The 23,484-nt window shown below is 35.9% G+C and overlaps 3 protein-coding genes across 3 annotated transcripts in view; all 3 read left to right on the top strand.

Moving 5' to 3' along the window:
- The window catches only part of Smp_131520 (putative hypothetical protein), a gene marked incomplete at both ends in the record, with an annotated part of 32,372 nt that extends 25,925 nt beyond the window's left edge, over window positions 1-6,447 (top strand). The window contains 2 exons of the mRNA XM_018790272.1: window positions 341-633; window positions 6,298-6,447. Coding sequence (XP_018655632.1) covers window positions 341-633; window positions 6,298-6,447 — 443 coding nt within the window. The remainder of the gene's footprint in view (window positions 1-340; window positions 634-6,297) is intronic.
- Window positions 6,448-10,421: 3,974 nt separating this feature from the next.
- Smp_017110 (hypothetical protein) lies at window positions 10,422-10,877 on the top strand (the record flags this gene model as incomplete). Its single annotated transcript, XM_018790271.1, has 1 exon — window positions 10,422-10,877. One exon carries the CDS (start codon window positions 10,422-10,424, stop codon window positions 10,875-10,877), a length of 456 nt encoding a protein of 151 aa, XP_018655631.1.
- Window positions 10,878-13,461: 2,584 nt separating this feature from the next.
- Smp_131530 (hypothetical protein) lies at window positions 13,462-19,518 on the top strand (the record flags this gene model as incomplete). The annotated part of the gene is given in 6 exon segments (XM_018790270.1): window positions 13,462-13,507; window positions 15,233-15,327; window positions 15,403-16,224; window positions 17,031-17,202; window positions 19,046-19,394; window positions 19,398-19,518. Coding segments are annotated over 6 exon segments (1,605 nt in total).
- Window positions 19,519-23,484: the final 3,966 nt, after the last annotated feature.

The raw sequence follows: 23,484 nt of genomic DNA, 5'->3' as shown, positions 1-23,484 counted from the left end.
CCTTAAACCTTAAGATTAAAATTGCTTCATAACGTTCTTCCTTCCTATACTATATCCTTATATACAACCTATCTTTTATATACTACCACCACTAAATTAACTATTTCTATGAATCCGGTGTTGGTCTTGTTGTGCTAACGAGGTATGGCAACTTGGACCGATGCATAAATGTGCCTGGTCCTACGTTGTAGCTGACTGACTGAGATTAATTTGAAAGACATGTGTTTTTTTATCTGTTATTTGATCTAGACTTTTTAACCGTACTTTTTTAAAGGCTCTCCTCATTTTCAACTTGTTAATGTTTTGATTATATATTATTATTCCTGTTATAATCTTCTAGTATATCAATTTATACAACATACTACGCTAACTAATCCGAATAACAATACAAATATAAACAACACTACTGCTATTAATAATGGTCAAGACAGTAGTAGTATTGGTAGTATTAACCTTACTGGGAACGGTAGAACAGATTCAACTAGTATTGACAATCGTTTTACGAATTCTGTCCTTCAGAGTAGTATACGAAGAAGACCAGCAGAAGTTACAAATGCAGAAATGCATGAACAATTTGATCATTTCAATTTGAAAAGGCCACGTTTACAAACGTCTGACAATGTATATCCATCGGTAAGTGTAACGCATACATTATTAATTTTGGAATTATATATATATATATATATATATTGAGAAGTAGGATGGCGTTGGGTCAATAATAGTGCTCGGAAATGAAGTATGAAGTATGAAGTATGCTCACTTGACGAAAATAAAGAAGGTGAACAAGGAGAAGAAAAGGATGATAAAAAAGAGAACATCAGGTTTTAGAGCTATAATAAATCGAGAGTTTGGTCATGCTACTTTTACACACAGATTTCTAATGGGAATCGCTGAGTAGCTAAAACCTCCACACTTCACAACTTTTTGATTTTTATTCCTTTTAAACCAATTTTACTCGACCGTGTGGATATCTCTGGTTGACCAACCTGACTAGTATTGAGCTGTTGATTGATCAGGATTCGTCTTTCAAGAGTCAGGGTAATCTCTTTAGAAACAACTTACTTCGTGAAGCTGATTTAACCTGCTCCACAAAAGCCAGTAATCTCATGTATCCGTATTAATGCAAGTCAAAGTTGTTTCTTGTATCTCGAATATTTCCAACAGTTTCTTCAGATGAAAGTAGACGAAATCGGTCACATTAATATTGAAAATGTGATACGTAGTATAAATTACTTTTACGAGACAGTTCATAAGTTTCAGAACTAAGTTGTATCATGTACTCGAAATTATTCTCAAGGCCAAACATAAACAAGGGTATCGTACAAATTAAAATACAATCTTTGTTAAGCTCTACAACTTTCTAGTAATTCTTGTTTTTCTTGAAACTCTTCAGGTGATGTTAGTTTGCCTTTTTCCATTCTTTTTAAATTGATATACTATATCAAACCAAAAAAAAATAACGCAATTCAGATCCTTCTGCTTGACTAAACTCACCAATCATTCGCGTACGCCAGAAGTCCTATCATTATAACATAATGTTTATTGAAGCAAAGAGAAAAAAAACCAAATAATGTTTTTTTTTGTTGTTAAAATATGTTCTCATCTGGATTCAATGACTTGTTATCAGCTAAAAAAAAAATCAATATCGGTCTATTCTTCCTGACTATCTAACGTTTGACCAATCAAATCATTCTACACTTTCAGTAGTCAGTTATGTAATTGAGTTTAATAATAGTTTCTATGTTTACCTTAACTTTGTACATCTATCAGATAAACATCATTTATGAATGTAACTTGACATTTTATTTTGTCGGTATTAAAAATACCTATAAAGAAGATGAAATTGTATTATGCTATCGAGGCAATTCAAGTACATGTTTCTTAGATTGCTGTACCATTTAGTTGGTGATATTCCAACAAGTTAGCACATTAATTTTGTCAGATAATAAGAAAACTACTGATAGGTGATCCAAACATATACTGACCTTTTGAATGAATGATTTCTGTAGAGTTCCAACCTACTTCAAGATAAAATAAAGTCAGTCAGTCACAACGTAGAACTTCGTACGTACGTACATCAGTTCGAGTTGCCATACCACATTAGCACAGAGATGAAGTTGTCGATTCAAATCCCATAGTGGTAGAAGTAGTAAGAGTATAAGCATCATGTGAAAGATTAAGGTTTGAAGATGTTATTCAAGGAGTATAGTACAGTGAAATAAATTTGAAAAGAGAAAAAGGATAGGGACATGAGGAATTTAGAGAATTAGAATTTGGTAGAACACAAAGAGTGGGTGCACCTTCACCATTGCAAACGATTTTGAGCCATGTCATTCAAGGTCTCTAACTATTGATTGCTATCATCTCGCGAATCCCAACCAGGTAGTCTACATCTACCATCATAGCTCTGTCCAATTGTCAAAGATAAAATAAAACTGATCATAAATTTAGAACTATTTGTTGTTAGCTAAGTGACACTGCTGTATTAAACACACTTTTATTTCGTTACATTTTCTTTTGTCGATAGATTCATTATTTTCACAGTTTATATATAATTATTGGCTAATAAGATGTATAACAATTTCAAGGTTACTGCTTAAAATCACTGATACACTGTGTAATTTCATTCTAATTAACCGTTTTCATGTAAAATTATCATAAATGAAGTCTTATCTTGTAATTTGATGGCTGGTTTTTGATTAATTAATTGAATTTTGATTAGTATAACGTTTTAATGACTTAGAATACGCCGATGACATAGTTCTATTTGGTGAAGACGCTGACAAAATGCAGAGTCTTCTGACCACTATAAGCAACAATGCAGGCATGTTCGGGATGCGATTCTCTCCCTCGAAGTGCAAAATGTTACTTCAGGATTGGGTTGCATCGACACCTGAACTAATGATAGGGAGTGAAGTAGTTGAGCGTGTTGACCGCTTCACTTATCTTGAGAGTCTCATCAGCCCTTGTAGTCTGGTGTGTGACGAAATCTCAGCACGGATACAGAAGGCTCGTCTAGCTTTCGCCAACTTGCGTCATTTATGGCGTAGGCGAGATATCCATCTAGCAACAAAAGGACGGGGTTACTGTGAAGCAGTCCGTTCCGCCCTACTTTATGGCAGTGAAACATGGCCGGTAAGAGTAGAGGATATTCGTAGGCTACTAGTATTCGATCATAGGTGTTTTCGAAGCATCGCTCGTATATCCTGGGACCACCGGGTAAGTAATGCAGTTGTTAGGAAACGGGTACTAGGTAAGGATGGTTTGAGACCTTGAATGACATGGCTCAAAATCGTTTGCAATGGTGAAGGTGCACCCACTCTTTGTGTTCTGCCAAATTCTAATCTTCTGTATTCCTCATGTCTCTATCTTTTTCTCTTTCCAAATTGATTTCATTGGATTATACTCCTTGAATAACATCTTCAAACCTTAATCTTTCACATGATGCTTATACTCTTACTACTTCTACCACTATGGGATTTGAATCGATAACTGCATCCCTGTGCTAATGTGGTATGGCAACTCGAACTGATGTACGTACGTACGAAGTTCTACGTTATGACTGACTGACTGACTGAAAATCACAAAATATATGTTATTTGGAAGTTCTATTTTTATTCTAAGAGACCATTATAGTTTTTGGTTTATTATCTATCGGCTGTTATTCACCAACTGACTCCAATGTGTATACTATATCGTACTAGGATTTCAGCGGTCAGCTTCATACACTGATATACTGAGTATTTGAATTAATTAGTGAAATAGCTTTGTTATTTACGGATTTGTGATATTGACTAGTTGTGTTGGCATTTTAGTGGCCTATATCCGACTCCAGGTCGATCGTATGAATGAATATTATTGAAATATTTTCTAGTTCGCTTCTTTTTAGCGAGTTAGTTTTCTACGGGATGGGGTCGCTAAACCTATGCCCGACCCTCTTTTATCCGTGCTTGAGACCGGCAGTAACCCCAGAGAGGCTCCAGGCAGATTTTTTGTTGAAATATACATATCGTCAATCCTCGTATAAAATTATCGACTAAAATCGCGTTATTGAATAAGGAAATTAAATAAGTCAAATACGAGAATGAATTTCGAATACGTGTATTTCATACAATCGTTGATCCAGACAAACGATCAAAGAAACGAAATGAAGAGAGCGGAGCGAAATGACGTGCAGTGAAAAAGGCGTGTGGGCCAACTCAGTTTAATCAAGCGTTAATCGATATTTCTAGTCACACGAAAATAAACTACAGATATGTGATGAATAGGATAAGAAGTGCACACACATACGCTCATATAAAAACAATCAAGGTTGGTAAGAGAATAATTAACAAGGTTAAAATGTGAATCAAGAAGAACAAATAATTTGGCCTGTCCAGAATCTAGAATAAGTTATGTGGGTTAAACATAGCAATGAACACAACAACATAATCAACATCCTCTATAGATGAGCATAAAAAACATTTAAATAGTTATGTAGTAATGATTTTAAACAAAATCATCTTAACGATTAGTTTCATATTGTTAGTTAAAAGTGATATGAAATTTATTAAAAGTAGTAATTGGATTTACTATTCTTGATGTTTAGTAGAAATTACGTTAGATCAAGAGTTCTGAAGTTTTTTTTCATAGTTTATCATGTATTACCCTAATCTTTCATATTAATGCTTATACTCTTAATACTTCTACCATTATGGATTTGAATCGACAACTGTATCTCTGTACTAATTTGGTATGGCAACTCAAACTGATGTACGTACGTACAAAGTTCTATGTTGTGACTGACTGACTGATATATCACTCGACTTATTCCAAACGAATACGGATCGTGTTGTCTAAGTTAATGAAAACTATTATGGATACTCATTTCTGCATTCTTATATCATCCGGGTTTTTTTTTGAAGTAGCGTATAAAAGTTTGTTATTTATAGTATTATTAATTCATTTATTGGACTTGATGTTGTTGTTATTGTAACGCTCATATGGCCACGCGTATATAGCCTCTGACAGGGAAGTCCTACTCACTGCCTTCTCGTGCCACGGGTGTTGTTCACGAAAGTGAGAGGACGATAAGCGAATGTCCGGCGCTTTAACCGGGTTGGTGGACACGGAAAGTCCACCTAGGAGAGTTGGAAAACCCTGATTCCAAACCAATGGTGCACGTGGGCTGGTTCCAGTATCCTAAGGGAACAAATGGCGTATGAACCAATTCTTGGTCACCGGCTACCATGAGACTGCATCTCCTCACGATGCTCCACTACCTTGTGGATCAGATCATTAGGTCAAAGACTCTGGGTGTGGTCCCCTATGAAAACCACCTGATTCGGTCTGGGCACCCGGACAGTATCACAGCTGTCACACAAATCTCATTTGATTTGTGTGGCGCATATGTACCTGGTGCCCCTTTGTACCAATATTTATGTGTTCAAATAAATAAATAAATATTATAACGCTCACAGAAACTTTGACTAAAATTGGGATGCATAACTATGTACTTGGTAAATGAGTTATGCAGAAAATTATAAGATATCTCTCCTAAGCTCTGCTTTAAAAACTTTATAAGTTGCAAGTTTCAACCTTGCTCTTGTGTACATCAGCTTAAAAAGTCAGATAGAGCATCATTAGTCCAAAAATAATAAGGTTGTTATTCAAATTTTGCATGGAAACTGTAAAAAAAACATAATAAATCGGTATCTGGATATTTTCATAGTTGAAAGCGTGAGTCAATTGAGGCTAGACCACCAGGGAAAACCTGGAAGCACTGGACGGCCGTTTCGTCCTATTGTGGGACTCCTCAGCAGTGCGCATCTACGACCTCGCCTCGCGAGATTCGAACCCAGGACCAGTGGAGTTCAAACGACGTCTGTTGTGAGATATCAACTCACTGATGACAATTGGTGAGCAGTTGCTCAACTTTATGGATTGGTTGAAGTTAGACATAAACACCATGTATGCCGGCTCAATGGTCTATCGGTTAAATGATCTGGCGCGAGACTGGTAGGTCCTGGATATTTAATATATATCCAACTTTTCCTTAATAAAACCATGGCTCGAAACATACTTGATCTATTATGCCTTTGAGAATCCTGTAATACGCTAACCTACAAATATATTGCACAACTCCAAGTTGATTACATCAATTCGTGCATCGTGAAGTGAAGTGAAAAATCAGGTACATTTATAAAATGAAATGCCAATGCATTCGAAAATTCTTTTTTTCTGTAACCACTTTGAGCTTGTTCTTAAGTTGATCACTGTTTTAGATTGATTATTATTATTATTGTTATTTAAATCTAGGAAGTTGAATACATCGACTTGTCGAATAGTGTACATTCATCTCAAATAAATTGTACAACTACTAATCCGTTAGATTTAACTGAAGAAGAACAATTACAACTAGCTATTGAAGCATCTAAAAAGGAAGCTAAACGACAATTGGTAAGATAATATTAAAGTCAAATTATTCTATAATATTATAGTAATGTAAGCTTATTTATCATGTATCGATTTATTGCATTTGGCTTTAAGCTATACTACTGCTACTTGAAAAAGGCTCAAAGCAATAATACTCAATTGTTCAAATCGAAGTAGAAGGGTAGAGGTCCTTAGTAAGATGAAATTGCAACCTACTGGTTGTAATCCGAATGTTCTTTACCACTATATGGCATCGTTTTACATCAGGTTTATGTGTTCAGATCTAATCTAAACTGTTTATATATAGAGGGTTAGTTTTGCTAATCGGTTATATAAGTTAACACATTACTCTTCCATTAAAATCATTAGCCGATCAATGTTTGACTATCATTGAGAACCTGAAAGCTCTGGACTAACGTTTCGTCCTAGTATGAGGCTCTTCATCAGTGCACATTCATGATAAGTTTTTTAACAGTAGTCTAACACTCATCGATTCATGCTTTCAGTGCAGTTCAGCGATCTTCAGAATTTTATACTGTCATTACTTTTTTTATGCTTTAAGTGGTGTGTAGATATTTTCTTGATAAAAGTACTCTGAAGAAGTTTACGGTAGTATTATTATTATTATTATTAGTAGTGTGGTATACGAGAAATCAGGTTGGGAGAACTAGTTTGTTTTCCAGTGCAAAATTACAGAGTCCCTTCGTAAAATATGAAAACTATACATTAAATGCATTATTTGCACTCATTGGGATATAACAAAAATATATTTATTATATTTCATGGTTCTTTCAATTCTGTTGTTATTACAATTATTCTCTGTTTACACTGCTGTTTTCTCTAATTTGATCTTATCAATCTTCTTCTGTCAGGCATTTCACTTCTGATTGGTGTTGTTTTATATTACTGATATCTGTCAACATAAGTAGCATACACCACGGTATTAGTAGTAGCTCATGTGTACATTTGTTAGTAATTGTAGTATTCAAATATGGAAGATCTCATTTCCTCTTAAAACATATAAATGTAAACTAAACAGTTATTATTTGGACACATAAATATTGGTACAAAGGGGCACCAGGTACATATGCGCCACACAAATCAAATGAGATTTGTGTGAGGGCTGTGTTACTGGCCAGGTGCCCAAACTGAAACAGACGGTTTTCTTAGGGGGCCACACCCAGATCCTTTGACCTGAAGGTCTGATCCACAAGGCAGTGGAGCATCGTGAGGAGATGCAGTCTCATGGTAGCCGGTGATCAACGATTGATTCGTACGCCATTTGTTCCCTTAGGATACTGGAGCCAGCCCACGTGCACCATTGGTTTGGAATCAGGATTTTGCAACTCCCCTAGGTGGACTTTCCGTGTCCACCAACCCGGTTAAAGCGCCGGACATTCGCTTTTCGTCCTCTCAATTTCGCAAACAACAGTAGTGCCACGAGAAGGCAGTGAATAGGACTTCCCTGTCAGAGACTATATACGCGTGGCCATATTAAAGCATTTGGTGAAGGAGAGCGTACTCTTTTCACTCTCGGCCGTACCAGGGCATTTAGGGGCAAACTAAACAGTCAATGTTTGTATATACGTAATATTTCAAGCGTAAACTTTATTTAATATTGTTGTTTTCCCTTCCTCTCAACGTTATATTTCATTCGAATTACTATTATATTTTTTTAATTAGAAACATTCTAAGGTAGTCGCAAGAAAAGTCGAATTTTATTAGATAGGCTAAAATATCTTCATGATCGATAACCACTCTCACACACTTTCTACCAATTCGATTTTCCACATAATCTTTTCCCTCTGATTGGTTGTCATCTTTTTTTTAGTTGGCTAAATTGATACATACTTGGAGATTATATTCTGCTATTATAGTTATAGCAACCATCCTACAATCAATTTCGATTATAGCCAATTTTGGTTAAGCCCTTTTTATTAACTTACTTAACAGACATCGTTATTTGGGATAGTGACAATTTGCATATTCTTTGCACTGCTATACCACTAGAGCACATGACACTCTATCCGAAATGTTGACTGCTTAAATATCATTCGATGACTCATACTCCTCCTCATATGTGTACGCACGCAAATATTATTATGAGCCTTTGTTTTGGTTTGCTGTGCCCTTATCAAATTTGACTATAAATTGCCTATGTAATTGCTTGCTATTCGCTCGCTTGCTCCTCGTTTGCTTCCTTCGCTTATTCGCCTGTTCACTCGCTCGTTGATATTCGCTCAGGTGTTGTTAACTTTCTAACCTGAGTTATTCGACAATAAACTGTAGTTGCTGCTATCCTTTGTCTTCTGATTTTACGCGCCGTTAAGATTAGAATCATAACGGTTATCGAAGTAAACGATTAATGAATCGCGGCACTACATAGTAACACCTTTTGCACCAGTTTCGCTTGAGTTGCTTGTTCTACCACAAATATCAAGTTACATGCAATCCCGTCTTCTTCATGTGTAAGCTGTCGATGTTTGATGTGTTGCTTATAGTTGGTTGTTGTCAGTTCCAAAGAGAACCGAACGTATTAGAGTAGCTCAGTCATCCTCGTTCCTAGATCCGTAACATCGTATTCCATACTCAACCCTAGTAACAAGACATAACAAAGTATATACAAATCAATTGATTTATAATAAACTATTTTATTCATGATTTATATTCTATAAATTTGATGTCATCTTTCTTCTTTATCTCCTTCTCTACACTTTAGATGTTTCAGTTCGACTTTCGTTTGTACTTTACGAAGGTTTTCTTCTGTTTTGGTTTATCGTTTTCATTCGTTAGACGCTACTTCTTGCTTGGATTTTACACTCCCCCCCCGAAAAATAAATCTTTTAGGTTTCCGTTGTGTATAAGGGTAAAAGACAGCACGGTTATTTGTCCACCGAATCAATGTCCAATGGTTTTCAAAACACAACTAACAGCCTACTGAAAATGACTATCGCACATGTAAGAACATTGAAATAAGCAAACTAAATAGAGATATCCATGTTTGTCTACTTAACTGAGTTGAAATGTAGAGTAGATAAACTAATATGTCTAATTTTATTTTCAATTTATGGAATTGTACCCTTGGATGATATTTTTTGGCAAAAATTACGTATATTAACTTGTTTATACGTAGTAAGATTTCAACTGGTGAAGAGAGTCTAGTTGAGATTGTTGAGTTTTATGGTTTATATCATAAACTGATCTTAGAAAACCATTAGAATGTGATAAACACTGAACAACTGGTTTGTTGCGGTATGAAAGTTTTTAATAGTACACATTCACAACCTTGCCGAGAATCCGAACCCCATGACCTTTAGATCTTAGGACATACACTTAACTTTTAGACTGTTCAATGGATAACATGTGAATTTCCCACTGCTAAAGAGTTCTATACAAGAAACAAGCTTGTCTCTGACGCCTCTTGGTTTCTTTTAGTTGTCTAAGGTTGGCATGTGATTCAAACTATAGAATGTAAACCGTCGCTCTCACCATTGTCTTTATATATATATATATATATATATATATATATATATATATATATATATATATTAACATCATCAGTCTATACTTCAGAAGAAAGAAGGAAGGAATGAGAATTACTGATGGCAAATCATTTATCTACGAAGAAATCAGTGTGATTCCATCGGCTTGGAACAATTTATTGCTGACTTGTGAGAAAGCATTTTAGTAGATTACGTCTTTTCTTGAAGTATGTATACCAATGATGTTTTTATTTGAAAAGATGAATGAAAGGTTCATAATTATTAAACTTTTCAGCCCCGAAAATACAACACTCCATCAGTCCAATTTCCACTATTCCAATATTGTTATTTAACATATTCATACCTGGTTCATTCAATGATCATTCGTAGTAGTCATCTTTTTAACTGAAATTATTGCAATCGCTTTTATTTACTTTTTTATTTTTTACCCAGTCCAATAATGAGGATGAGATAGTTCTCACAGATGATGATGATGATGATGACGATGATGATGATGAGGAATATATGAATGGCAATAAACGTTCAGACACTGGTATTGACCAACAACAACGTGATCATAAACAAGATAAAGAGCAACTCAGCCATAATACATATGAAGATGATGATTGCATTGTAGTTAACTATCCTAAAAAGCCCAGTAGTTCATCATTTGTTTCATCGACTACAGCATTTATTACAGCAAGAAGACCGTTAAGACCACCAGAAAAGTTAAATGAATCAACATCTAATAATGATTTGAAATCAGATATTTTAACTGAATTACCTACTCCAGCACCTGGTGAAGCGGTTATTGAATTACTTTTCCGTTTACCCGATGGTAATCGTGAAGTCCATCGACTTCATCCTACTCTCAAATTACAGGTAAGTTTAGGTATTTTCGAATGGTTTTGTTATGTTGAAGCAATTAAGAGTTCACCTAGTTTGCGAATGGAACAAAGACTTGTGACCAAAGACCAATAAGTTATTTATTCTGACGCTTCCCAGACCCGCTGACTAGAGTGAGAAGCCCAGGTTGGAAGTTGGGAAGATATATTCCGTAAGCGACCGGAAGCACAACTGATACAAATCAAACGTATATATATATATACAGCATAAAATTGTCCTTGGGAAGCGTTACAAAATAGCATACTAAAAGATATAACGGACCAATAGCGTTTAAGAGTTTTCCAAGTGGAAAATACGACATGAAGGTTAAAAGAGCGATTTTGGCGCGAAAACAAAGAAATTCAAATTTTCATAATAAAATAGCAAAAGTAAGTGATTCACCAAGGGAGTTCTGGGGATCTGACATCCCCAAAACCTCCCCTTTTAATAACGAGCATTCTTGGGGTCCACTTGCATCCTGACAGTCTGTCGCCGTTGGCGTAGTGATCACCTTCTGGATCGTAGATCGACTTGTCGTTGTGCTTCTTCCTGTGTTGGGACTACGGGCGCATTAAAGATGTCTAACAGGCTGTCTGGTGGGAGATTTTCGTTGCGTCCGCGCCCCACTGAATTATCTTCTGAGTAAGAATACTAGTTGTAACTGGACAAAAGAGTATGGAACTGCCTTTTGTAAGCTGAAAACAATCATTAGCTCGGAACTATTATTGACACACTACTATCCATCCATGCCAATCATCGTGGCTGCAGACGCTCAAAGATTTCAATAGACCACTGATTCAACTAATTCAAACAAAACTCATTTGGTTAAAAGTCCAATTTCTTAATGAATAAGTCATAAATTTACATCAAGATGATGCATAGTCATAAATATGAAAAAAGAATAGTAAGTAAAACTATGAAAAGTATAATATGTTCAACGATCTTAACACTTAATTATGGATGGCTAGAATGTTAAAACCAACCACTTTAATATATAACCTCTGACTTGACAAGATAATATTTTATTTATTTATTTTATTTAAACACATAAATATTGGTACAAATGGGCACCAGATACATATGCGCCATACAAATCTCATTCGATTTGCTTGAGGGCTGAGATACTGCCCAGGTGCCCGAACTGAAACAGACGGTTTTCTTAGGGGGCCACACCCAGATCCTTTGACCTGAAGGTCTGATCCACAAGGCAGTGGAGCATCGTGAGGAGATGCAGTCCCATGGTAGCCGGTGATCAACGATTGATTCGTACGCCATTTGTTCCCTTAGGATACTGGAACCAGCCCACGTGCACCATTGGTTTGGAATCAGGGTTTTCCAACTCTCCTAGGTGGACTTTCCGTGTCCACCAACCCGGTTAAAGCGCCGGACATTCGCTTTTCGTCCTCTCAATTTCGTAAACAACACCCCTGCCACGAGAAGGCAGTGAATAGGACTTCCCTGTCAGAGGCTATATGTTCGCTGGCCATGTGAGAGCATTTGGAGAGGGAGAGCGTACTCTTCCCACTCTCGGCCGTACCAGGGCATTTGGGGGCAACCACTTTAATATATAACCTCTGACTTGACAAGATAATATAGTCAAAATTCTGTAACAATTTGAATTGATATCGAACATCTCTGGATTTAGTAAACCGACGAAAACTTCTATGATAAACTACGAGTCATTCATTTTATATTATCTAGGTATCCAAGAATGAAGTAGATAAAGTAAAGCTTGAATCTGAGATTCAATGAATGAAAGTTGAGCGATTTAACTAAATGAATTAAATACCATCATTTGTTTACAGAACTTTGGTTACTATTTAATGGAAAAGAGTTAGGGGCGATCAAACCAAAACGTGGCATCAGTGTTTGAAGTCACTAACTTCTAGTCTGAACCATGTTGGCAGATGCAGACTACTTGGTTGGGGTCCGCATGACTATTGTAACCAATGGTTGAAGACTCTAGGTGACATGGCTCAGAATCGATCACAATGGCGTAGGTGTATACACTCTTTATCTTCCCTTAAACCTTACAATTAAAATTGCTTCATATCTCTCTTCCTTCCTGTACTATATCCTTATATACAACCTTTCTTTATATACTACCACCACTAAATTAATTACTTCTATGAATCCGGTGTTGATCTTGTTGTGCTAACGAGGTATGGCAACTTGGACCGATGTATATATGTGCCTGGTCCTACGTTGTAGCTGACTGACTGACGTACTTACGAAGTTCTATATTGTGACTGACTGACTTATCATTCCAGTCCTCACTGAAATGCCTTGATCCACTTAAAAAGGTCTATTCTCTTTATTGTCTCATGTTCGTATACAGTGATCATTTGTATTTCTTGATTATTCTTCCTAAATTTCATTAGAAATTTACAGTTGACAACAGAGTTAATACATTTGACTCCTGAGGACTTTCAAGTCTGTTTTGAACAATGGAAACTGGCTCAAAACACATGTATTACCAAAAATGTTCAGTATTTTAAAGGGGATACGATTGACGTACCCTGGAATCTTGTTCAATAAACTTCTCATAATCTCAATTCGCCTGTTTATTGAACATACTGTGTAGACTTAGGTATTCCTTTTAACATACTTTCTTCGTAAATAGATATTCATCGTTTTATTCTAATTGATTTATTTACAGAATCACCATCTAAAGATCCCCATGTTTACTTACGTTTTCCTCGTTATCGTTGGCATTTGGACTATCAGTCACCCCATAAGAAGCGTAAGACTGCTAATCAAAAACTTTGGTGTACGTTACAGAATGGATTGAAAGCCCTGGGAGTCTCGTCTGACTTAGGTAAATCTTACTATTATTGCTGTTTACTGGATAAATCTCATGAAAAATCATTTGAATGGTCTATTATTGTTTTGAAGCAAATTTGATGTATTAAGTCGTTGGCTGGTTGTGTTTAATATCAATCAACAAATATGATATTATTACTTGGCAATAGAGATTTGTCGGACTCAACTCTAAATGTCAACAACGGGAACTTTCAGATGTTTATGAATACCAGTCAGTTGAACAAGTTTATGGTTGTCTGGGCACAGTAAATCGGTAAACAACGCGTTAACTTTTGAAACGATACATACTGGATTTAAGTCACAGTGTAAACTTTTTCGTGGTCTAAACGTTTGCTGAATAAGATGCTTGATTTAGTTTTGTGCTTACTTCTAAATATGTAACTAAAGATATAGTTTAAACTGTAGTCTATAATCTTCGCTTCTCTTGATTAATTTACACTTGCGATCGCGTTTATAATTGTGTTAATATATGTACTGAAACGTATTGATATGAACACAGGCGCTAAAATATCTTTAAGCACTCAGTCTTCTCTTAAATTTTAAATTTCTGAACCCCTCTTTCTTTTTTTTTCTCCACTGACTTATGTTTTCTTGAATTGTATCTTCGAAGCATAATCTTTTTTATTACCACTCATATTTTCACTGTCTCAACTATTCTGGGTTTCAGCATAACAATTTCATTACTCTGCGCCAATTGGCTATGACAACTTAAATCGATGTATGTAGTTATCAGGTTCTCGGTTGCGTTCTAATTACTGATTGATTGACTTTAAGTACTGTTTTTCAATCATTTAAATAGAGTAAATGAACAAGTAAAATTTGAAGAATACACTGGGTTCATTGTTGTACCATTGTTGCTTTTTTTAAAGTGCATAGTATGAGCATTTATTTTCACGGTTGTTGGATGATCTCGATAGGCGATATTCACTAGTATAGAATTAGGTTAGAAAATAGATAGAGGCGGCCGTATGAATTCATCGACTGTTATTTTGAGTCATGCTGATAAGTGCGAACAATATGGTTTTAAGTTCTACAATAGTTACGATCAGTAGCTGGCGACATTTCGAAACATGGCTCATAATCGTCTTAATTGACGCGGATACATTCACTTATTTATTTTATTTATTTAAACACATAAACATTAGTACAGGAAGGTACCAAATAGATATGCGCCACATAAATCATTGTATTTGTGTAAGGGCTGGGATACTGTCCGAATGCCAAAACCGAAGCACTCACTACTTATCTTTCTCTGGATCATAAAATCCAGTATTCCGCCATACAAACATTTTTACTCTGTCTTTTTTACCATATTCTCAACACATATTTAAATGCTATTCTGAAACCTGAAGGAGTCGATTCTTAAGATGATAAATAAAACGAGTACACTTGTATTTTCTTGTCTCACTGGCATCATCATGGAAATAACATGAGTTCTTTTTAACACGTTCAGAGACTTGGGTTTGACAGTTAGTTCGCTGCTACTCGGATGCCTTAATGCAAGTATTTGATGTGGGCCTCAAAAATTTGAGTATTATAACTACTAGTGTATCTATATACCTATATGTAATTATATAACACCATTTAGTGTCATACAATTTATTTCTATTTTCTTCCAACTTGCTTAGTTCCTGTTGTTACAAGAAAAGCTTATGCTATATCCGGTCTCTCAATACCATCAAGTTTAGCTAACTACTTGGATGCTCTGAATCCTCGAGTGTCTGTCAGTCATACAAATGCTAATAATAATAATAATAATAATAATAATAATAATAATAACTCAACTAACCGATTACAGCACTCAGGTTTTGTTGGAACAAACAATTCTAATGTCCACTCAAATTCGTTCCAACGAAAAATACTTTATGACAATCATGGTGATTATTCTCGTGATGCAATAATCAACCCAGCGATAATAACATCCATGTTACACGATGATGAAGAGCACGATTATATTGTTAGTGATCGAAGTCAGGATAGTGTATGCTTCTTAAATGGTCGAGTTGGAGGATCGGCGTCGAATACTCCAGGCTTTTTCGGTGGCATCAGTGGTGGTGGTGATGATAGTACACAATCATTTGATGGAATGTTGACAATGACTAAACGTATAAACAAAAATCATAGGACAAATTCCGATAATGTCAATTTATCCGATTTACAAGATGGTACTCATGAAACACAGCATAGCAATAATAATCATATAATGTTAAATAAATCAGATTATACTAAAACCTACGATTTAGATAATGTCTCTGAAGATGATGATAATCAAAACCGGGACTATGATGCAGAGGATTTTGATGGAGAGATAGGGGAAGAGATAGATGATGATGATGACGGTGGCGGTGATGCAGATTGGTTTACTGGACGACGACGCAGGACGGGAGGAAGTGGTAATAACAGTTCTGGTGGAGGTAATAATGGTTTCGTTATGAGTGGCAACGGAAGAAGAGGCAAAACACGATCTATGTGTTCACTGAAAATGACAAAATATAATCGAAAAATGGTCAATCAGAAAGTTAACCGTTCTTCCCAAAATTTTCCTGCACTGAGTAGTCGTTTAGGAGGTAGAAGATTTACGAAACGTCACCTTGGCCGTCCATTTTCAGGTCGACTTCGAGTGAGTGGTTTTTCAATGATGAATCACTATTTGTAACATTTCCTAATTTTTTACGAAACTTTGACTTTACTAAAGTACTTATGATTTCAATCTACTGATATTTGACTACTTGATAACTGAATTCTTTTTCTAACCATTTATTAGCTGTTAATTCACTATTGAGTGTGTATCATTGTCGACTCCATTAAATGATCTCTACTGACATTCAAACTACTCAAATCTTATCTAATCATATGAGAACTGGCTTTTTCCCAACCTCTGTAACAAACCTATATTCAGGGGTTCGTACACGTTATTTGTATCATCTCAATAACTATCTCAATATGAATTATTTACTATCATTAATATCATGTTTTGTTCTATTATCGGATTCAGTCTCTAGTTCACGTTTTGCGACGTTTGATGAACACAACTATACAGAGAAAAAAAGCAAACAATAAATTGGAAGCTTTGTTGCTAAAAGTCAAATAATTCTGCTTACAAATCATGGTAAGCTTAAGTAGTAACTTACCAAGTTATTTAAGCTTAAGCAATTATAACCCCAGTACATCGAGGCTCGACAAATCAAAAACACCATTTATTCGAATAATATGAACATTTTGAAGATTAAATTTGTAGCATGACTCCTTTGCTAAATGTTCTACGTAGTGTATGAACTCAATTATTCAAACCACTTAGATGAAAGTACTGTCGATATTTCAGCAACCTTACAATATAGTAGCGAAAAAATATTACGTAGTTCGCATTTTTAATTCTTTCACTTCAATGTCCAAACCGTCTGTATACATTTTTATCAATTATCCCAGGCAAACGATTCACGCTTGGATGATCCATCTTATACCTATACGAAATCTAGTCCTTCTGTTGGACGTCGTGGTAGTCGGGCTATTTCTCGTCTTGGCACTAGACATATGAGTGATAGTTGGAAAGGGCTTCAACGTTATGGAATTGGTAGAGAAAAGCTAAACGAATGCAACGGTAATTCGATTATCTGTTTTTATCTTTACTTTTTTCATTATTTTCATGTGTGTGTGTGCGCGCGCCTGAGAATACATTTGATAAAATCTGTTTATCAAAATATTCACCCACTCTTTTCACTAAAATAAGATAGTGTTTCACGCAAAAGATAACAGTCGTAATATATACATCACGCTATCATGATGAATACAGGATGTTCATTTAGAAGAAGGTATTATAAAACCTTAATTTCATGCTAATAGTACACATGAATTTAAGGTTACTAAAGGGACGAATAATCTATGGGCCTACGACATTGCTACTTGATATGACAAAAGTTCATTTCTTTAATGGGTTGTCAATTAGATCGTAGGTCTGAGGCTTCTAGATAAACACGTGAAGAAATTATTTATTTCGATTCGAGCATGCAAACGGTATCATAGCTATTTTGCAAATAAAAATTACAGTAACATACCCCAGTTCTTTCTGTATCTACTTGTAGTAGTATGCTAGTCATGAATTTTCTTTTTTAAATTTTAATCTCAAAACATTGTTGATGTATAAATTCATTTAGTAATGTTTGTTTCAATCATCCCATTGATGTTTAGGGCTGCAACTGATCAGTCTATAATTGGCATATGTGCATACTGTGCGTATTGCCTCGATATAGTCTTAATTCACAAGCATTATAAGCAAAGATGGATGGTGGCTAGCAGTGGCACAAGCAAGTGGCTATCAGGACTCAGTAGCTGAGTGGATAACAAGATGGCGTTTGAAGCGAAAGGTACTGGATTCGAGTCCCAGAGTGGACATCAACTCTGAGATGCAGGCACATCCAGCTGACGAGTCCCAAATAGGACGAAACGTACATCAAACTGGATTCCATTGGTAACCACTATCCATCTTTGCTTACATTGTTGATATATGTTTCTTATTTAAACAAAACAAAGAAAATCTTTAATTTTCATCTACAGACTGAACCTTATTGTATCACTATAATTAATTACCTGTTTATAAACGTATTTTATTGAATAGACCACCTATAATGTTTGTCTACCTATCATGTGATTTTATCTCTAGATCATTATACTAATGGAGTGATAAGTGAACTTGCTAAGTTTTATCTTTGTCCCGTGCACTTTCTTCCTCGATTTCAATATATTAACCTTCTATAATTGCTTAGTAATTTGTCGGAGCTCAATGATCAACTAGTAGTGGTCAATCATAGTTTGAAGTGCATTTTATCAATATGTGTTATTATAAATAATATAGGAAAAAAATTAGTGATCCACCAAGCGACCCTGTTATCTTTATTCATCTGGCCAATCAGAAGACAGCGAAGCTTGATAAATTATTTATCACATTAAGACTAGGATTCATAGCATACGTTTTAGGATATTCGGATTATAGCTGGTGTCAGTTCGTAATTTTAAAAAAATGCACAGTGACCTTGAAGCTGTCGCCCATTTATCATTGGCTCAGAGTTAGTTCCGCTTTACCAATAAAATACATCTGGCTTATAATGGAAATGCGTATACGTTTTCATCGATTTATATACGGTTTAAATATTGAGGCCTTTTATGCTTTCAACTTTGTAATATGAAGTAGTTGTGTTCTCTTTCATAAAATTATTTGTTTTGTTTATATTTAATTGTTGCACCATACACTATTATGGCGTTACACAATGAAGTAGGTCCATGAAGTTATTATGTTTGGTTGTGTTCTGTTGTATAACATTTTTATTCAACGAAATGCCACTCTAATAATACTAATGTGTTTGATACATTTTTACTTTTTACATTGTTCGTACATTTATTTCGATGTTTGTTTGTGTGTTATGTGTACATGTGTATGAAAAAAAAAGATTCTTGGGATGTCGATAATGAACCCGGTTTCCAGTTGAACGCTACTCCTATTACGCCGACAATAAATGAGAAACACGAAGGGAAATTACTCGGAAATTGTAATACATTAAATGATCGGTTGAATACGTCGAATTTATTTTCATCATCATCGTCTTATCCGTCGACTTCATCAAACTCTTTACATCTTAATTCTTCGTTAGTAAACAGTGATAGATCTTTGTCAGGTATATATGAGTCCTCAATACAAAATCGATTCAACTCTGACCGTAGTTCACCTTTATTATCTCAGTCGAAATTTGTTCGTTCGTCAGCTACACCAGCGAATTGGTCTCATTTAATGAATGTAAATCAGTCAAACGTTGGAACACAATCATCAACTACAGTTAATATGTCCATTTCATCAATCTCCTCGGTTTCTTTTTCTTTTTTTCTCTTCTCTTCAGAATCTTGCTCTGAGGGTGAAGCTATGTAACTTCTGATATCTGGAACAAGCTCGACGAACGCGCTTCCCCAAGGTCATAGTTCGAACCAGGCGCTCCACAAGCCTAGTCCACAATTTTTTTCATCTGGTCGTCGTCCTAATACATTTAGACAGTCGAACTGTAGTGATACAATGAATCGTTATAATCCTTTGTCAGTGCCTTCGGAAAGTTTTCATAACACTCCATCAATAAATAGTACAGTTGGTCCAATGGTCAACCCAGTTTTCAGTAATATCGATCAGTCAAATAATAATACTAATAATAGTCCCGTAAATACATCCAATGTTAGTGATATGATGCGAATAGTCGATGCTTCTAATACTGATAAATCCAATAATGGACGAGTGGTTGGTGATTTGCAAACATTTGTTAGTCCTCAAACAGCTACTACAACTGTAACTTTCTTTGTATGTGAAGTATGCTCGTCACGCTATCGATCTACTGCAGGACTACGTTATCATTATCATAGTCAACATTCAGGTTATACACCACAAAATCCTATATCTGCTTCAGCATCACGACTTGTTGTACCAGTTGGTGAAGAAAGAGGTATTGGCGGAGGACTTCGTGGTGGACGACCTAGAAGACATCGAGGTACGTGGAAATTGATTTGTTTTACTTGATTTTCGATGATTTCGTATAATTACACTACATTTTTATGTTAACACTTTTTGGTATTGTGTACCAAATTTCATCGCGGTATTTTCTAAAGATTCATATTATGAACGCTTCTTTTTAGAGTGATTAGTGTTTTTATTGTTTCTTTTAGACTAAGAGCAAACTCATGGTTGTTTAGTCTCTTGGGGATGGGTTAATGATAACCGCCTCCGAATGCCCTGGTACGGCCAAGAGTGGAGAGAGTTCGCTCTCCCTCTCCAAATACTCTCACATGGCCACGCGTATATAGCCTCTGCCAGGGAAGTCCTATTCACTGCCTTCTTGTGGCAGGGGTGTTGTTTACGCAATTGAGAGGACGAAAAGTGAATGTCCGGCGCTTTAACCGGGTTGGTGGACACAGGAAGTTCACCTACGGCAGTTGGAAAACCCTGATTCCAAACCAATGGTGCACGTGGGCTGGCTCCAGTATCCTGAAGGAACAAATGGCGTACGAATCAATCATTGATCACCGGCTACCATGGGACTGCATCTCCCCACGATGCTCCACTGCCTTGTGGATCAGATCTTTATGTCAAAGACTTGGGGTGTGGTCCCCTAAGAAAACCGTCTGCTTCAGTTCGGGCACCTGGGCAGTATCACAGCCCTCACACAAATCAAATGAGATTTGTGAGGCGCATATTTATCTGGTGCTTCCTCGTATCAATATTTATGTGTTTAAATAAATAAAAATAAAATGCTATCTAGCTTTCACACTGTGCAAATGTACATCAATAATTAATAAGTAGACCTGTATAGCGTCGAAAATAGTCTCGATAAATATCGGGCCCATTACAAGGACTTAGGAACTGCAAACACGAGAAAAGCAGACTGAATTTAGACCTGGTCGTGTCTGCATCGATCACATACCATTCGTCAGATTTAAGAACACAGACAATGATAGTTTTTCTTGACCTTGGAGCAGCATTTGACTCTGTAGGTCGAGAGGTTCTGTGGCAATGTCTGCCATTGAAAGGAGTACACTACCAGTCGAGTGATAGCTTACGGCGAACTGTCATCTGATTTTACAACCTCAAGTGGTGTCCGACAAGGCTGTCCACTATCCACATTTTTATTTAACTTCATGATAGACCTATTGCTTGGCATCAGTGTTTGAAGTCACTAATTTCTAGTCTGAACCATGTTGGTAGATGCAGACTACTTGACAATCGTAACCAATGGTTTGAGAGCCTGGGTGACATGGCTCAGAATCGATGACAATGGCGCAGGTGTATACCCTCTTTATCTTCCCTTAAACTGTGAAATTCAAATTGCTTTATACCTTCCTTTATACGATGTAATTCTTTTTTCCTTTATTATATTCTTATACACAATCTTTCTCCTATATATTTGTACCATTGAATTAAGTACTTCTATGAATTTGGTATTGATCTTGTTGTACTAATGAGGTATGGGAACTTGGACCGATGCATATGTGCCTGGTTCTAAGTTTTAGATGACTGATTGAATGACCTGTATCCGATAATGTATCATACGATTCTTATTCGTGGTATTACTGTTCTTACTATCAACTGTTCTTGTTTCCTTTTGTTGTGAAAAAGGTTCGACTGGTTCTTCGAAATCACGTGATAAATTGGCGAACTCCCCCTATGTCAACGAGTATCAAATCTCTTCTGAACAAGATGACAGATCCAACAGTATCTTATCATCACAATACTGCAGTAAGTTGAATGTTTATTACTACTGTATTTTTTTGAAATCATATGGTATTTACTTTGACTTGATTAATTGACAAATATTTTTATGCTTATTTGATGACATGTTTGCACTGATGGAGATGTTGAACGTGTTTTATTCTGTTCAATACTACTTCTTTGGTCCATCTTCTAGTTTTGTTTTAGAAGTACCAGCTATTATAGATAGAGCCTTAATATTTTTTTTTGTCGTTATCGAGTACTTTGACTTTTACTGCCGTTTTACCAATGATATCTGTTACTGTCGATCAGAATCACAGCAATAAAATTGTAACGAAACTTAACAATGTACACCTGCATATCTATTATGTTCATTTATGAAGAAGAGTATGACAATAATAGGTTTTCTTTAACATCTTGTTATACAGGGAAGAGTTATGCCTAGAAAAAAATCTATCAATATGTCCAAAATACAAATTTCTTGTACTTGCGAAACATGAATAAAGTCCCTTACAAAAGAGAGCTAGAAAGATATAAACAGACAGCACAACAAATAAAGAATTAAACATGCATAATACATTGATTTGAATTAGTCAGTTAGTCGGTCAGCTACACCGTAGAACCAGGCACACATATGCATCGTTTCAAGTTGTCATACCTCATTAGCACAACAAAATGAACACCGGATTAATAGAAGTAGTTAATTTAGTAGTGGTAATATATAGAAGAAAGGTTGTATATAAGGATGTAGTGTTGATTTAAATGGGTTATACACAAACCTTTTTGATGAAGCACACGTATATAGTAAACAGAAAGTTTGAGACATATACGGTTCACAAGAATTTATTTTTATTTATTTAAACACAAATATTGGTACAAGGAAGCACCAGATACATATGCGCCGCACAAATCTCATTCGATTTCCTTGAGGGCTGTAATACTGCCCAGGTGCCCAAACCGAAGCAGGTGGTTTTCTTAGGGGTTCGCACCCGGAGCCTTTGACCTAAAGGTCTGATCCATAAGGCAGTGGAGCGTCGTGAGGATATGGTAGCCGGTGACCAACATTTGGTTCACACGCCATTTGTTCCTTCAGGATGCTGGAGCCCATGTACACCATTGGTTTAGAATCAGGGTTTTCCAACTCCCCTATGTGGACACTCCACATCCACCAACCCGGTTCAAGCGCCGGACATTCACTTTTCGTCCTCTCACTTTCGTCAACAACAGTAATGCCACGAGAATGTAGTGAGTAGGACTTCCCTGTCAAAGGCTATATACGCGTGGCCATGTGAGAGCATTTGGAGAGGGAGAGCGAACTCTCTCCACTCTTGGCCGTACCAGGGCATTCGGAGGCGGTTCACAAGAAACCTCTAATTTTATAACTTTACGGTAATATAGATAGGCTATTCAAAAGAAAATTTTAATGTTCTTAAGCAAATTAAACAAAGTATATGTACACCATAATCAATATTTTCATCCCTATTTCTCATGTTTAATAATATAATACTTTTTTTCTATTTTCACCATTCTTCCTGATATAAAGAAATTACAAATCCATATTCACCATCATCTCAAAATAACAAACGTGGTCATAATAATATCAATCGTTTAGATGGTAAAACGATCGACTCTAGATCAATTGTAGAG

The sequence above is a fragment of the Schistosoma mansoni genome, chromosome W (assembly GCF_000237925.1).
Source record: "Schistosoma mansoni strain Puerto Rico chromosome W, complete genome".
Lineage (NCBI taxonomy): Eukaryota > Metazoa > Platyhelminthes > Trematoda > Strigeidida > Schistosomatidae > Schistosoma > Schistosoma mansoni.
Note: the sequence above shows the minus strand (reverse complement) of the source record. Positions and strands in the feature narration are given on the sequence as shown.